Source organism: Eublepharis macularius, chromosome 4 (assembly GCF_028583425.1).
Source record: "Eublepharis macularius isolate TG4126 chromosome 4, MPM_Emac_v1.0, whole genome shotgun sequence".
Taxonomy (NCBI): Eukaryota; Metazoa; Chordata; class Lepidosauria; order Squamata; family Eublepharidae; genus Eublepharis; species Eublepharis macularius.
The window spans coordinates 121810354-121826954 of record NC_072793.1 but is presented as its reverse complement, the minus strand read 5'-3'; the positions used below and the strand labels follow the sequence as shown (position 1 = coordinate 121826954).

Genomic DNA, 16601 nt, shown 5'->3' with positions numbered 1-16601 from the left:
AAGCCTGACAGAGCAGTTTTCATGTGTACTGTAACACATTTTCCATGGTATAATACAACTGTAGTTGCAATGTAGTGTTTTGCTGTAGAGAATTAATAATGTGTACATTTAGGATGGCATCTGGAAGTGTGTGCACACATATACAAGTCAGTAGATTTCTACTATAAGGTAATGTTTATGCATCCATAAGCATTACCTCGTGTTCAGAAAATGGACTGATTGTATGGACTAATCCTGGTTGACATTGACTGAGGGGTGGACATTGTCGATCCTGGTAGACTTTCTTCAGAACAACTTTTCCTTGGATTCAGATGATGATATATCAATAAATCATAAGTAGCGGAAAGGTGTCTAGAGACAGTAGCTACCATTCTAAATCAGCCAGGAATGTGTGCATACTGCAGGGCCATACAGGCAACCATGACTGCATCATTGAACTGAAGATAGAAATTGGCCAAATCTGAAGTAATTAGGGGTAAGGACAAAATAACAGTTCGGTGGCAAGGTGTGCTGTGTTTAGCAAGAATCATATTCTTGATCCCTTCTAGTCTGTTTTTGTGAAGGATGTGAATATATAGAGCCTCATCAGTGATACTGGCCAGGATCATTCTCTGGGAAGATTGTTAATGGATTATGGTTTCTTCAGGAAGTCAGTACTAAGGATAGCATAGAGCCTGAGAACAGAACAGGGGCAGATTGTCCATTTAACTTACAGGTAAAGTTCCTGGTAGGTCACTATCCTGGAGGGCCAGTGGCAGCCAGGAGCAAGCAGAGCCAAGCCCCAGTAGCTCTGTCACTGTTGGTGCCGGTGCAGCAGGCAGCAATGGGTAAGCTAGCTCAGTGGTCCCTGCAGTTCTGGCTTGCAGCACTGCAAGAGACAGCCTGGTTTGCCATGGGTTACTTTAACCTAGGCTGTCCCAGGGAGGGAGGCGGCTTGGTATATCCTAAACTTGTCAGATCTCAGAAGCTAAGCAGAGTCAGTAGTACTTGGATTGGGGGGCACAAAGAAAGACTGCAGAGAAAGGCAATGGCAAACCACCTCCGCTTCACACCTGCTTTGAAAGACCCTTGCTGGGGTGGCCTTAAGTTGGTTGTGATTTGTCAGCACATATGTACATAGGCTGGCCCATATAGCCAGCTACTCCTACCATGATTGCAACAATACTTGAAACAATGAAGCGTCTCAAGTTACTAGGTTTGTGTATTTTGGATAAGATAAAAGGTACTTCTGGAGTGTGTCTGTGAGATTTGTTCCTCTACATAGGTCATTATTTAATTCTGTCTGGTATTCTTTAGTGGGATTTGAGGAGAGTGGCAACATAAAAGAAACAAACAAAAATAATATATAAAGACAAATAAGACACCAGCTGTGAAAAGAAATCATAAAGACAAATCATAAATTGTTACACAGCAATAAGATATTCTACAGTCTACCCTCTTACAGTGTCATCCTAAGTAGAGTTACACCCTTCTAAGCCCACAATTTTTTTCAGTACTAGGGCACAGTCCTAACACATATGCCTACCTACAGTACCTTTGAGTATGTAGGATGCAAACCTTCAGGTATCTTTCCTGCCAACTGAGTATTTTAACTTTTGGTTTGGTATTGTGTGTTTGTTGAACAAACCAGGTATTTTTGTTAGGCATTTTTTCTACTAGCCCCAGTACAGATCTCTAGCCCCCATCTCCCAGATCCACCAAAACATGTCAGGCAGACTCCACCCTCTGAATCAGCAGGAGTTCACAAGCTCTGTCGCCTCAGCAATCCAAACCTCTTGGCTCTGCCCACAGATTAAGGAGTTAGAATGTCACAAATTGGCAATCCTATGAATATGTGCAGAATGACCTTCACTAATCACTATAAAATTAGAAAAAGGCTAGCGTAACACACACCTCTGCTTAGGATCTCCATTTTGCACTGTTAAGAGGGATAAAAGCACAGAGTGGAGCGCAAGATTTGGGGAAGTCTTAGGAGATGACAATATAACCAGACTTATCTTTGCTCTAACATGAAGTATATTTTGTTGTAGTCTAATGTTTTCAGCATGCCTGCATTATGATTTCAGGTGATTTATTGTATCTAGATATGGATTTTAAATGTTATTTTAATGGTTTAATTATTTGTTGTTTGCCATCTTGGGACCCTATTTTGGGTGCAAAAGTGCCATGTAAATGTTTTAACAACAACAAGTGACTCTCCTCAGCTTCAGCTCACCCATCCCCGCTCACACTCTGGGGATATCAATACTGCAGGATTGCTGTAAGCCACACACTTTTTGATTCTGTTCACTACAACATGGGGACAGAAACTACTAGCTATATTTGCATTTAGACTGCAGAGGTTATTTAATTACATATTCATTTTCCACACATAATATTTGAAAGATCATGAACTTCTATCTGCTCCTCTCTGAGAAGGGGTAAGGAGGCAGGCCCCTGTCAATTCAATATAAAGATAAACAGCCTGGCTTTCCCCCTTACGTCCTATGATAAATTCCACCCTTCTCACGAAGGTGAGGAGGACACGGCGATAGAAGTAGCCACCAGGAAATCCCGTCGACACAAACCCTCTTCCGGGTCAATGGGCATGACTTCCCGCAGGCTTCCCGCACCTGTCATTCCAGAACTCAAACTCCCTTTCCCCGCCAATCTGTGCGGATGGTTGGAACGCAGATTGGAATCCTCGCTCGTGATTCCGGTAGTTGTTGCGGGTGAACTAACGCACGCCACTAAGCGCCGTGGGATCCAGTCTAGCGAAAGCAGCCCTTGGGCATGCTCGGGGCGCCTCGGGGCTCTGGCGCGCTTCCTCTTCTCCTAGGCTGCCTAGCGAGCCCGCGCTCCCGGAGCCGCTGCCGGCGCTCTAGAGAGGGTGAGGGGGGCGGGTCCGTGTGTACGCCGCTGGCCTCCTAGGAAGGGCGGAGAGGAGGAGAGCGAAGGAAGGAAGGAAGGAGAGCAGGGCCGGGCCGCGCTTCTCGGTCCCGCTCCTCCGCCGTGTTTACATCCGCCGTCGCCTCTCGGGCTGTAGCCTTCTCGGCCTCGGCCGCTGCCCGCTTCTTCGACGCTTCCCGCCAGGCAGGGTCAATGCGGCGCCTTCCGCCGGCCGGGCCATGGACACCAGCGACCTCTTTACCAGCTGCAAGAAGGGCGACGTTTGCCGAGTGCGGTGAGGCCAGGCCCGGAGGGTGCAGTGGGAGAGGGGAGCTCAGGCGACGGCCGTCTGCAAGGGGAGAGGGGCTTTGGGCAGACCGAGGTCCGCCTTCAGGCTTGGCGACTGCGCTGGCAGAGCGGTGCACTGCACACACACTGCTTTTCCTCCTGGTACCCTCCAAATTGTGTGCATGCATATACTTTCTGTGTGTTGTATATATATGTGTGTGTGCGTGCGCGCCTTCTATTGGGCTAACAGATCTTCACCCCGAGAACTGCGCTCAGTCCTGGAAGAACATACATGCAATGATGAGATAGGCAAGCTTTAGCTCTATGTTGGCTACCAACTCCTTGGTATGCTGTTTCCCAAACCTGCTTCCCTCTGATCTTTATAAAAAGAGTGCAATTCAAGTGTGCTGTCAGGTAGTCTGTATGAAAATGTGCACATTATCGTGGGTCTCACTCATATTGTCACCATTTCCCCTTTGTTGCCTCCATTACCCCTTGCTGATCATTGCATGTTATAATGCTATACAGATCTGTTCTCTCAAAAATAGTTTCTATCCCTTTTCATTTCAACGGAAAGGTCTCTAGAGACTTCTTTGTTTAAATGAAATCTGGAAATTCAGAGGAACTCATACATTGTGGCAAAATCACTGTAATGTTAATGCTGTAGCAATCTACGATTTTCCCAAATTAAAAAAACAACAACTCAGAAAGGGTCTTCAGTGATATGGGGTGGTCATGGGGTCGTGTATGAGACAAAGCAAGTGTGGGGGAAACTGCAGACTGCTTCTTGTCTACAGTCACAGTTCCCAGTTTTTACGTTGGAGGGAAAAAAAAAACCTCTGGTGGCTTATTCTGATTAACGCCCTAGTCTCCTGTCCAGAACAGCTGATGATGCTAGATATGCCCAGACACCAGAGCAAGAAACAGACAAATATAAAAGGGCAAATTGCCTTTTAAAAACTTACAAGCATCTGTTTTTTCCCCACTCAGATGACTCTATCTTTCCCTTAAAATGAAATTGTTCTCCTAGGTTTCTTTTAACTGTAGTTATCTTTACTCATATTCTTTAGAGCCTTTCCAGACAATTATGAATATACAAACTGTACTTTCCCTGCAGTATTATGCGCATGATAGCTTACAAGTACAATATTCTCTCCCTACCTAATTGATGGGGATAACCTTGACATAGGGAGGGTAGACTAATTGTGAAGAAGTTATGTTAAGTCATTACCTCTTTAAAAAACTGAGAAGTGTGCTGCAAGAATTTAGCAGGCTAACTTATGGTCTTAAACACCTCAAGAAATGGGTTTATTTACTGGTAAGGGATTATGGCAGTGTGGAAAGAACAGTGTTGCCTGGTATGGTGGTGTAGTTTTAGTGGTTTTTTTAAGGTTCATGGGCACTCTTAGTCTTCAGGAATGTAGTATGGGTGGAAACACCATTTGTTTTTAAATGAGAAAAAATAGTCATGGCATCAACAGTGGAGAACTTTTCATTTGAAGGTTGGCCCTGGGTGTTTAAACTGAACTATTTGTTGCTTTTTTCTGGTTCTTCTTGTGTGAAATAATGTATTTGCCATTGTACTTCTTCATGGTGTTGCTACATGAAAACCTAGCTGCAGTCTTCAGGGTTGGGGAGGCTAAGTTGACTGGATAAACTCTAAAATGTTAAGCTGTTTCTTCTCTGTCTTTTAGATACCTTCTTGAACAGAGAGATGTTGAAATCAATGTCCGGGATAAATGGGACAGTACCCCTTTGTAAGTGGTTTTGTTCTTGAGACATATATTGCTTGATAAGTTTTATGGGGGTTTTAAACATATTACCATCCTTCAAGATAAGCAGTATGTCCTTGTTTTGAGCCAAATTTTCTGTTTGTTGATTAGACCCTCTGCTAATGAAAACTTATTTTCCTCACTTGTAAGAATCTCCTGGGTGACAATAGAATCTTTGTCACCACTTTTAGGCTGGTATATAGCATCTGTTTTAATAGCATAAAATGAACTTGAGAAGAGCCATTGAAGGTACGCGGAATGTTCATCCAGTCCAGGACTCCATGTCCTACAAGAGAAGTCAGATGCTTCGGGAGAGCTTACAATTAGGGCACGAAGACAAGATATCCCCACCCCCCGGTGGTTCATCCATGGTGTATGCTGTTCTGAGGAATAGTATCTACTGTAGGATAGACAAGGACCTGGACTACTGTAGGATAGACAAGGACAGTAGGATAGTCAAGGATCTCTGAAATATGTTTTGTGCATTGCACAGAATTGTTGTGTTCAACCTCCATCGCAAGCACTGCACCGGGAGGGTGGGCAGATCTTGCCCTTTCCTACACAGCTGTGTCTTAAGTAAATTCCACGCAGGTGAATTCCATGCAGAATTTTTGTTTTGTGTGGCCAGAGGGATGCTCTCAGTTTTGAGGGCGCTTCCACAAGACATTATGCTCATTTCAAGCGTGATGTATAGAATTCCTGGGGCTTTGATCCAACTTGAAGGGGAAATAAGTAATTGTGGGATTCAGTGCCAGTGGCCATAGTGATGGCCTGAGAGTAGATGGCTTTAAAAGGAGGTTAGACAGGCTCATGGAAAATATGTCCATCCGTGGCTATCAGCCATGGTTACTAAAGGGAACCTCCACATTTAGAGGCAGTAAATGTCTGCAGCCCAGTGCTAGGAGGCAACATCAGGGGAGGCCTTGGCCTCTGCACTTTGTTTATTGGCCCTCCAGGGCAGTGTGTGAGAGAGGATGTTGAACTAGATGAACCACTAGTCTAATTCAGAAAGGCTCCTCTTATGTTCTTATGAAACTGCAGGGTGGCTACAGTCAGAGCCTCTGCGTGAAAACTGCTTGCAGCTAGTCTGGGGAGGAGTTAAACTCTTCCTTCAAAATAGTAGAACTGTTTTTCTCCTCCACTTCGGCCTTTAACAGGCTTTTTTGGTTGACAGCTGAGCTGAGGTGTTCCTTTAACTGTAACTCAGCTGGGAAGGAGGAAGGGGATGTTATCCTGAATGCGGCATGGGGAGTGTGCAGTTGTCGTTGCCTTGGAGTTTCTGCTTCAGTGAGACAAATGGCAAGGGGCAGGGTGGGGACAGCAGTAAGCGGCATGGGGCTGGGGCTGTGTGGAGGCGAACCCCGAGCACCTCCACCCTGCTCACTGCTGCTTCCACAGGGGATGTGCTGTTTCATGCCTCTGTGCAGAATTCCCCTTAAAATACAATCTGTTTATCTTACCCCATTGAACTCAGTGGGAGCCACTGAGAAAGCCCTATTAGCCTGGTGGTCCTCCTTTGTAGCTCTGGTCTGATTTCTCTTCAGAAGACATGAAATGACTTTATATACAAAAGTCACTAAACTATCCAGCAATGTAGCTTAGGGAGGTAAGTGTTCATTATGGAATGGTGGAAGATTTGGGAACCTGCATTGAAGCATAATTTGTTTTTGACAGCTTGAATACCTTTTGGGATAAAGACTGGGAATGCTTGATATTTTTTTCTACTAATGCCATTCTAAAGCTGTAGGGTGGTATCTGGAAGTAATAGTCATAGATGAGTTCTGGGGGTGTGGCAGGCCAGCATCAAGTAGCTTTAATGATATTGCTGTCCAGTCTTGCCTATTTACACATTACCAAAGTGGATTCCTTAGGCAGTTTTCTGGTTCTTAGGGAAAGAGGCCCTCAGGCCCCTTGTCAGAACAGAAAGACATAGGAACATTATGGGAGCACTAGGTTAATTCATTGTGACTCCTTGGTGATGCTAGGGTTTCATTAGATTGCAATATGTGGAGCATTGGGACCATGGTGCATTCGATGAACCAATGATGTTTTCATGACTAAGGATGTATAGCTGACCTTCTTGCTCCTTTTAACAGGTATTACGCTTGTCTCTGTGGACACGAGGAGCTTGTACAGTACCTTCTAGCCAGTGGTAAGAGAGGGCTTGATACTATTTCTGTTGCTGGAGACTGTGCATTGTTTGTGGCTAGCTGTCAGTTCCCTGAAGCCATTGTAGAATGGCTGCTGTGAATCCATGTCATTATACCATCAGTTTAGAAGCCTGTGATGGGAAACCATATCGTTGCTTTGAATCTGCTCACTGTTTCGGTCAAATGTCTTCACATTTCTTAGGAGGAAGACTTTCCTCCTTACAGGACTAGGTATTTTGAATGTTATGGCACTAGCTCTAGAGTGATCTTAAAGCAGCATGTTTGGCATCCAATTTGTTTAATAGATTTTGTATGTGGACCTAAAAGTAAAAGTCAATTGGTATAATTTTTTAAAAAATGGTATATTTTATTCAGGGTTCCTTGGACAGTACATGTTATGTTCATGGATTCCACTCAACTGTTTACCCCTCTTCTTATTCCAGTGGTCACTAGAGTAGATTGTGATCTGAGTAACCAACCTTTATCACTGGGACTAAATCCATCCTAAGACACATTAAAAATTATAGCTGCTGTCTTCTGGTGAGGTAACAATACGATTCTGCCAGCCTCCAGTCTCTAACCATTCAATGCTATAATATACTTTTAAAAAATGATTTATTTACATTATTTATACTGTCTTTCTCACTGAGAGTCAAAGTGGATTATACAGTGTAAATCAATATGATCAATGACTGGGGCATTCAATAAACAGTACAATAGGGTCTGGATTGCTGAAATTTGAAAGCAAGCAGAATTCTTAGGGTCAGACTTGACATAACAGCATCCTTATGATGCCACTGCCGTTTAAAAGTAATTTTTAAATGTTATGAGGGACTGATTGGGCCTGCAGTATGTTGTGTTCCCCCTCCCCTTCATGTCTTTTGAAGTGTTAAAACAGCTGTGGAAGGGGTTACTGCTGTTTTGGCAGTTGATAAGGCAAGGGAGGGAAACAAGCACCTCAGCTTGCCACACTCTTGATCAGGATCAGTTTCTCACAGCCTTCTTAAATTACTTTAAAATGGCAGCATCCTTCTGGCAGCCCTGAGGATGCCATCATGTCCAGTTTGGCCCTCAGTAATCCGGTTGAAAGGACAGAGGCGTTAATGTGAGGCGACTGGAGTTAATACAAGTTGAATCTTTCCGGCTTAGGATGCACTTATTTATTTAGCAAAAACATTAGGTTTGTTATTTAGCATAATCAACTATCTGATAGTAAACTTGGTGTCCCCTGTGTGGATAACAAAAGCCACACACAACTGGGCCACCTATAAATAAAAAGATATCTATCCATTCAGTAGACTTTCTGGGTCTGCAGAACTATGACTCTGTAAATTAACCAAAAGAAAACCCTAAAAATTGTCCTGATGAGAGCAGAAAATGCTCCAGAAGCACAGAGTTGACAGCTGTTGAGGGTCAGTTAAAGGGGTAAAGGGCCAAGGTAAGGGGATTCAGCCCCTGAAAATGTAGAAAATCCGTCTAGGAAAATTTTGAGGGGCACGGTATGATTTTCAAGTTGTTCCTCTCTTGTGTGATTCTTTGTGGGCCCTTCGCTGGTAACATTGTAGAAACATCACAAATACTTGCTATAGGTGGCAGAGTAACTACAGGTAGTTCATGGTTCATGGTTTGTTATATGAGATGGAAAGCAATAAAGTCATTCATGGGATTAGAAACCCAAATCCCTCTTTGGCTCCTTACCAAATTCCATCCCATACCTCTCTGCTAAGTGAAATTTTCGTCAGATCTTTCTGAAATCAACTGTGGCTGTATTTTTTAGGAAAACTAGAAAAGTAATCCAAGGGTACAAACTGATCCAGTATGGTATGAAAAAAAAACCTGAGGTGACAGAGAGGGATTTCTTACATAGAATATAAAGCTGGTCCTGATCGTCCTAGCAGGGGTATATATGTCTCCAGTATGGTCTGACAGTGGCATGCATCCTGTGAGGGAGGGAGCAACATTTCTGTTTGCAGAAGAGGGAGCAGTAATTTCAGACAAATTCCCCCCTCCCAGTGTAGGCCTCCATTTTCCCTCTCTGCTGTTCTTGTTGGTCTGCTGATCTCCAGAAAAAATAAATTGGGGGAGGGGGATTCATTGAGCAGCAGCAGCAGCAGGAAGAAGAAGAAGAAGCAAAATTCCATACCACAAAGTTAGTGGATGTTTGGATATATGCCTGTATCTGAGGAGTGGGGTATTTTGATATTCTGGGAAAGCTGGCAAACATATACTTGCCCTGTTATAAATGAAGATATACAGGCACAGATTTAACAGAGCATGAACAACTTAATACAACTTAGTATTTTCATAACTCTTCATGACAGTACAGTCAGTTGTCTGGCTATCAAATTTGTTCTAGCCAAGAAAGTGGGGTGACTTCATGTAGTACTTTTGAAGATTTATGAGATACAACTTTTGCCATCCGCTGTCTTTCAGATACTTGTTTACTTTTATTGGGAATTCTTGTAAGCTTATTTCCCAGCCCATATTTCAACAAAAATGCAGTGTATTTTTAATAGAATCTCCTCTAATAAGTTGCAGTGCAGTCCTGAACAGAGTTACTCTTCTAAGTCCATCAAAGTCAAGGGTTTGGAAGAGTGTAACTGATTGGGATTATGTTGTATTGTCAGTTGTATAGAATGTGCCTATGACACTTTTAACGTCAAATGTTATATCGGAGTACAAAATAGTCTTGATTTACAGGTGCGAAATGTGAAGCAAACACCTTTGATGGTGAGCGCTGTTTGTATGGGGCCTTGAGCGATGCTATCCGGCGGGTTCTGAAGGAGTACAAGCAAATCACAGCAAAGTGCATGAAGAGAGATTATTATGATGCCTTTCTTCAACGGTAAGGAGATGTGTTCAGACTTCAGGAAAGGAGGCTTCTTCCTTAAAGCATTTTGAGAATGGTATGCTTCCTCTCCATTTTACCAATTTCATTATCCCTGCGTCTGGGATGAGTGACCTCTCCTGGTTTAATTTTATCTAGGGAAGAGTCAGAAGATTTATGGAGGCCTTATCTCAGGTAGTCTTGCAATAAGAAATGTTTAAAGCCCCTTTTGGTGTATAAAAGTCTGAAAGTTTGTGATTTGACTCTTCCTTCTGTACAAAAAGGCAGCAGCCAATATGGCATCAAAACTGACTAGCTACAGTCGGTCATAGCATTAGTGACAGAAGTTCTGTTATATATGCAATATTGTCAGATTTCTTTGGAAACCCAACTTTTATCGCAAGTGTTCACTTATCTCAGCATGTAGAAGTCTCAGGTCCAGCTTTTCAATTCTACATCCATATAAACTCTCCTACTCCTTAAGCTCTGCCATTGAGGCCCTGCTCATGATACCATCTCAAGTGCATGTAAGATTGGCACTCACCCCTGAGAGGTTTGCATGTTTTCTCACTTGCCTCATTTCAGAGATGGGGAAGGCTTTTTTTCGCCCTTGGGCATTTGAGGAGATTGTTTAAGACTTGGAAGTTTTCCTGTCTGCCATTTGATCCTGTGTGTGTTTGTTCTGTTACATTTATATCCCACTTTTCTTCCATCATGGCACACAAGGCAGTGCATCAGAACCATATGAGTAACCAAACCGGGACCTGCTTAGCTTCTGCTTCATGCCACCTCCAGCCATGCCTTGGGTGTAGGTATTTCTGTGTTCCTGTATTGTAATTTTTTGGCAGGAATTGCTTTGGAAGTGTTTACAGTTTAAACTAGTATAAAAATTAATAGCTGCTTGCATTCCTCTTATGAACAAGGTTTGAGTCCAGTAGCACCTTAAAGACTAGAAAGATTTTCAGAGTATAAACTTTAGAAGCTTCTGAGGGAGCTTTGACTCTCAAAAGCTTATACTTTGGAAATCTTATTAGTCTTTAAGGTGGTAAGGAAGACTAGAATTTCGCTCTACTACTGCAGACAAACACAGCTACCCACCCAAAACAATCCTTTCATGAATGGCTATAAAACCAGCTCTCCCCCCCGCCCTTAATTTTCCTTACAGACTTCTAGAGCAAGGTTACCAAAGTGACATTGTATTTATTGTCCATGGGAAGTCTTTCTGTGCTCATCGCTGTATACTTGGTGCCCGGAGTGCATACTTCGCAGAAATGTTTGAGACCAAATGGAAGGGGAAGAATGTCATAGCACTGAAGCACCCACTGGTAAGAATGGCCAATCTTTGTTTTTCTTGGAGTCTCTCTCCAGTTGTATTTGGTCCTTTTGTAGCTTCTATTTGCCAGGATCAGATGAGTAAGAAGTTGAAGATAAGAAATAATATTGTACTGGAGAAGAACATGCTGAAGCCACTTTTGTGTGCATGTTGTCCTGCTGCACTTGGCTCACATTTGCCTCCTTGTTTCTGTCAATAAGAAGAAGGATACACAGTCTAGTAACAGCAATATAAACAACCTCTGTGACAACAGGCTAATTTTTTATGAACAATGCAACCTAATTATTATAAACACATTTACGAAATACTTACAATTAAATACAGGTACTCACTTCTGTCAGCAATACAAGTGTAGACCAATGTTATCATGGGATGAAAAGGTATGAGGTAGAGAGTGCTAGTGCACACCTGGTGCAAAAGTTAATCTTGAAAACAGCACTTGCAAACATGTCCTTGTTTCTGTTTATATATTCATATTCTTAACCAAAAAAAAATTAGAAGAGATTTACTAGGGAAAATTCCTTCTCTGATGGCATATGAATCCATTTCATTTTAAACCAGAAACAAATGGAATAATATAGGTATACTGTGTTGAGCTGCAAAATGAGTGTTTGTGAACTAGGTTCAAACCCCCTCACAAAATACGCTTTCCCCACCTATTGTCCGAAGTGATAATGCTCCTTTGTACAACTTCATTCTGCTGTGTGTGTCACAGACCTGGCAGTCTATGAAATGGTTTAAAGTATTGTATTCTTCTGCTTGCTCCTCCATGACCAGTGCTACTGTGAAATCTCATAGCCTTTGTTTTGGTATCAATTGTATAAGTATTAGTTTCAAACAATTTTGTGCGTCTTCTCTATAAATGACCAATTTCATTTCTTATACAGATTAATCCAGCTGCTTTCGGCTCCCTTCTGCAGTACCTCTATACAGGTAAATTTGATCATGTACTAGGATCTTCGAATTGTTGATACAATCCAAATGCAACTTCTCATGCGTCTTGCATATTTTTCATAGTTCTGAGTTTTTTAGAGCAATATTCTCTTGTTCATCCATCCATATTTGTTGAAAAGAGAGGCAAGAAAGCTGCACAAGTGATATTGCTAAACGCCTGTAGTCATATTTTTATATAAAAAATATTTATACTTGTGCTGTTTGGTTCCCAAGGAGCAAAATCTTCCCTTCTCCCCAAATCCATTAATACTTAGGAGATGGGAGAAATTACCAGTAATTTATTGGGTCTAACAGCTAAAAAAGAAACTCCCATTGTCTTTTTTTTAATTATCTGGAAGCTCTTCTAATCTTGATAGGCACTGACTGAATCTTTCTGGGTTTCCTATATATGTATAATATATAGGAGCCTAGCTACTGGAGCCATAGTCCTTTTATTCTTTATGATGTGGTTCTCAAATTTGTCTTAAAAACCAAACCACTTTTGTGGCAACCTCAAGACTAACAAATTTATTACTACACAAGTTTTTGTGGGCTTGAGTTTACTTCATCAGTGGCCTGGAGCTCACAAAAACTTCTGCTTCAACAAATTTGTTAGTCTTCAAGGTGCCATAAAATTCTAACATCTGACATTTGTCTTAATGTCTGAAAATGTACTGTGGAATGTGTAATTTGTGCAGTGGATGACTCAGGTCTCAGTACAAAAAGATGCACATGCCCTTACTGTGTTAGCTCTGGGGGGGGAGGCATTTTAATAAAGTGAACAAGTAAGTGCACCCCAAGTCTAATTTTATTTATTCCATTTATAAATTATCATTCTGCCAATGAACTCAGGATGCCAACATCCTGAGTTCAGGATGTTGTGATCTGCTCTGAGTCCGCTTGCGTAAAGAGCAGAATAGAAATCAAATAAATAAATAAATAAATACAGCTTAAAAAATAAGAGATACAAATGCAAAAAGACTAAAACAGCAGAATTTATCCAAGCCATGTCATTGCAAAGTAGTAGCATGATACGCAAAGTGCTGGTTGTATATTGTTCTATAGAATGCAATATCGCATTAAGCCATAAAGTGGTGCTAGAGATTATATGTATGATGTTTGGCTTGCAAGGATAAATTTTACACTGGTGAAAAGCTAACTTAAAGGGTTATTGGTCTTTTTTTTTCAGTCTGTCTAGATATTGATGTAGAATACGTGAAGGATTGCAAAAGCCAGTGATTGAGAGCCAGTTTGGTGTAGTGGTTAAAGGGACTCCAATCGGGAGAACCTGGTTTGATTCCCAGAATCCCCACTCCTCACAGCTTTTAGCTCTCTCAGCCCCACCCACCTCACAGGGTGTTTTGTTGTGGGGATAATAATGACATACTTTGTAAACAGCTCTGAGTGGGTGTTAAGTCATCCTGAAGGGCGGTATATAAATTGAATGTTGTTGTTCTATAGAATGCAATATCTCATTAAGCCACAAGGTGGTGCTAGAGATTATATATATATGATATTTGGCTTGCAAGGATAAATTTTACACTGGTGAAGAGCTAACTTAAAGAGTTATTGGTCTTTTTTTGTCAGGCCGTCTAGATATTGATGTAGAATATGTGAATGATTGCAAAAGACTGGCTAAACAATGTCGTCTACAGGATCTCATTGAAGATTTGGAAACCAAGTGTAAAAAGGTGTATGAATTTGGTAAGCCTCCCTATTACATATTTTTGTCAATCTTTGTGAAGATTTTGTTGTAAAATGTTCAGCTCTGTTTTATGGATTATGTTGATACATTCTGGATCCAGGTATTTGTAGAAATTTTACAGAAAAACACTGGGGTTTTCTTGTTTTGCAAAATATGTTTTTAGAACATATGAATTTAATATGCTTTGCTCCCAGTTCAGCACGTGGGATTGTACTGCTGCCTCCCTTAAAAAGATAATGTTTCTAATTTTGGAAGATTTATGTAGTAGTTCAATTATATTACAGCATCTGTAATCATGGGGGTCTTTTTTCAGTTCTTCCTTTACTGGAGGTTCAGCTGATTGGGGTCAGTGGCCTTTTATTACCAGCAACACAAAATGATGAATTTGTCAGACAGAAAACAAGCTGAGCTTGAAAGTTACTTTGCTTTTTTGTGTGTGTGCTGAATCTGCCATGTAGTTTGATTTTGTCATTTTTTTTCCTAGGAAGACCCATTAAAAATGGAAAAAATACAGTAACAGGAGAGAGAGAACATGTTTTCATAGCATTAATGACAAATATGAGAATTCTGAAGTATTTATTCATTTTCAGCAGATTGTCCACTTTTGCTAAGAATTGGGTCTCTCAGCCTCATGTACCTTACAGGGTTGTTCTTGTGAAGATAATGTGGAGGCGAGGAGGAGGATGTGAGCTGCTTTGGGTCCCCATTGGGGAGAGGAAATAGTGTGGAGAAAGAGATCCAGGATACAATGAAGGGACCTCCATAAGTTCTTGTGTGTTCCCCACTTGTTCCATTTTACAGAGTAATGGATATGGCGACTGGCCTGGTCTTTCCTAGCCCTGTGATTTGAAATTCTTTTAACTGAAGATGTTAAGGATTAAACCTGGAAGCTTCATCATGGAAAGCCTGTGTTTGGTCAATGAACTGTGGCCCTTTGCCTCCTGTTGTCTCTTCAGTAATGCTGAAATACCTCAAAAGTGTTTTGCTCAGATCTGAGCTTGGAAGCGTGCTGATTCTGATTGCCAAAACAGACATTTTGTTGGGAGTTCTATGTATAGAGCTCCTAAAAATTTGGTGTTTGTGTTTTTAAATGGACAGCTTTATACACAGAACTCTCTGTCGTGTGTATATTGACGTGTACTATATATGTAGTGTAAATCATGGTTTGCTACATTTGTTCCATGAAAGGTTTGTCCTTTATGTTGTGGAGCTTTTTAAAATGTTTCAACCAGGAAATTCATAATTATGTGACTTTAATATTAGCCAAGTAACACATAGATGGGTTTAAAACCCTGCATTAATCACTAAATAAAGTGATAGGCTTATTTCAACGGAACCTGTTTTCCTCATGCACGTGCCTGAATACCTGGGTGGACATGAGGTGGAAGGAGAAGAGTTCGATAAGAAGAGCGCTGCTTGATCAGACCAGCAGTTCATCTAGTCCAGCATCCAGCCTCACACAGTGGTCAGCCAGTTATTCTGCAGGGCCAACAACAGGACATAGAGGCCTTCCCCTAAAGTTGCCTTCTGGCACTCCTATTTAGAGGTTCGCTGCTGTTGAATGTGGATAGGGATTTTTTTGCTTATGTTGGTAAAACAAGGTTGCAGAGGGGGGGTTTCCCCCCTTAAATGCCTGCCAACAGTTTCTCCAAGGTTTTTGAAACAAAGAGGATAGACTCTTCCCTGCTTCTCATCAATCTTTTCTCAATTGTAAGACATAAAGAAGGAATGTTGACTCTTCTTGGTGAGGGGATGCTCTAACTGCCTTTAGGCACACAGGGATCTTGTTCAGTGACTTTACTCTGAGCATCATATGAGCAAAGCACTGTGGTAGTAAGAAAGGGACAATAGACACTTCGAGTACAAGCAAATTACCAGAACTGAGGAACGGTTTTCCTCAAGAACTGCAGACGTTAATTTCTCTTTGTTTAGCTAAGAATGGCAATACTCAGCAGTATTGGTGGTGGTGGTGGACAATGCTGTGTCATTGTGTATTTGTGAGTGCACCTCTTTATGTTATCCCCCGTTAAACATGTTGTTTTTATATATTTATTCAGAACATTCATAGGCCAACTCTCCAGAGACCTACTCAGGGCTTCTTTTCAGTAGGAATGCAGTGGAACAGGTCCAGCACCTCTTGAAAGTAATCACGTGCCTGGTGGCCCCGCCCCCTAATCCCGTTTCCTCCCTGCGCACAGCCCAAGGCACCTGGCTCTTTTGCGGCATGCTGAGCCTCAGCAGTGGCAAAACAGGAGTAGCTCTACACCCCAGCTTGCTGGGGAGGGTCTGCCTCTACCACCGCTTCCTTTAGTGCTTCTCCCTGGCTGGAGGCAGAAGGGAGCCTCCCCACCCATGAGGGCGCACTGCGCGACCAAGCAGTAGGCATGGCCAGTCGGCACAGGAGATTTCCTGTCCCTGGAGGCGAAACTAGGCTCCTGGGGGGCGGCCACACCCTATGCGATGACATCACTTCCCAGAAGTCATGTCATTACGTGGTCCCAGGACCATGCGCAAAGTGCACACATGTATGGTGCCAGGGGCCCCACCTACTGCTAGGAGTTGCCCTGAGTGCTAGTAATACACACTACGCCACTGAGTTCCACCACCTCTTTTCCCAGAAAACAAGCCCTGAACCTACATAAAGTGGCTAATAAGATAAAAGGAGTTCGACATTAAGCATAAAGCCTAAAATAATAAAATTCCACTAATTAAAACCAGCAATATT

The 16601-nt window shown here is 42.1% G+C and overlaps 1 protein-coding gene across 1 annotated transcript in view; it reads left to right on the top strand.

Annotated features, from left to right (window-relative positions):
- The first annotated feature begins 2531 nt into the window (after positions 1-2531).
- ABTB1 (ankyrin repeat and BTB domain containing 1) overlaps positions 2532-16601 on the top strand; it is a 35360-nt gene continuing 21290 nt past the window's right edge. The window contains exons 1-7 of the mRNA XM_054977680.1: positions 2532-3163; positions 4851-4913; positions 7025-7080; positions 9779-9923; positions 11071-11230; positions 12126-12171; positions 13759-13875. Of these exons, the coding sequence (XP_054833655.1) occupies positions 3108-3163; positions 4851-4913; positions 7025-7080; positions 9779-9923; positions 11071-11230; positions 12126-12171; positions 13759-13875 (643 nt within the window). The 5' untranslated portion in view covers positions 2532-3107. The remainder of the gene's footprint in view (positions 3164-4850; positions 4914-7024; positions 7081-9778; positions 9924-11070; positions 11231-12125; positions 12172-13758; positions 13876-16601) is intronic.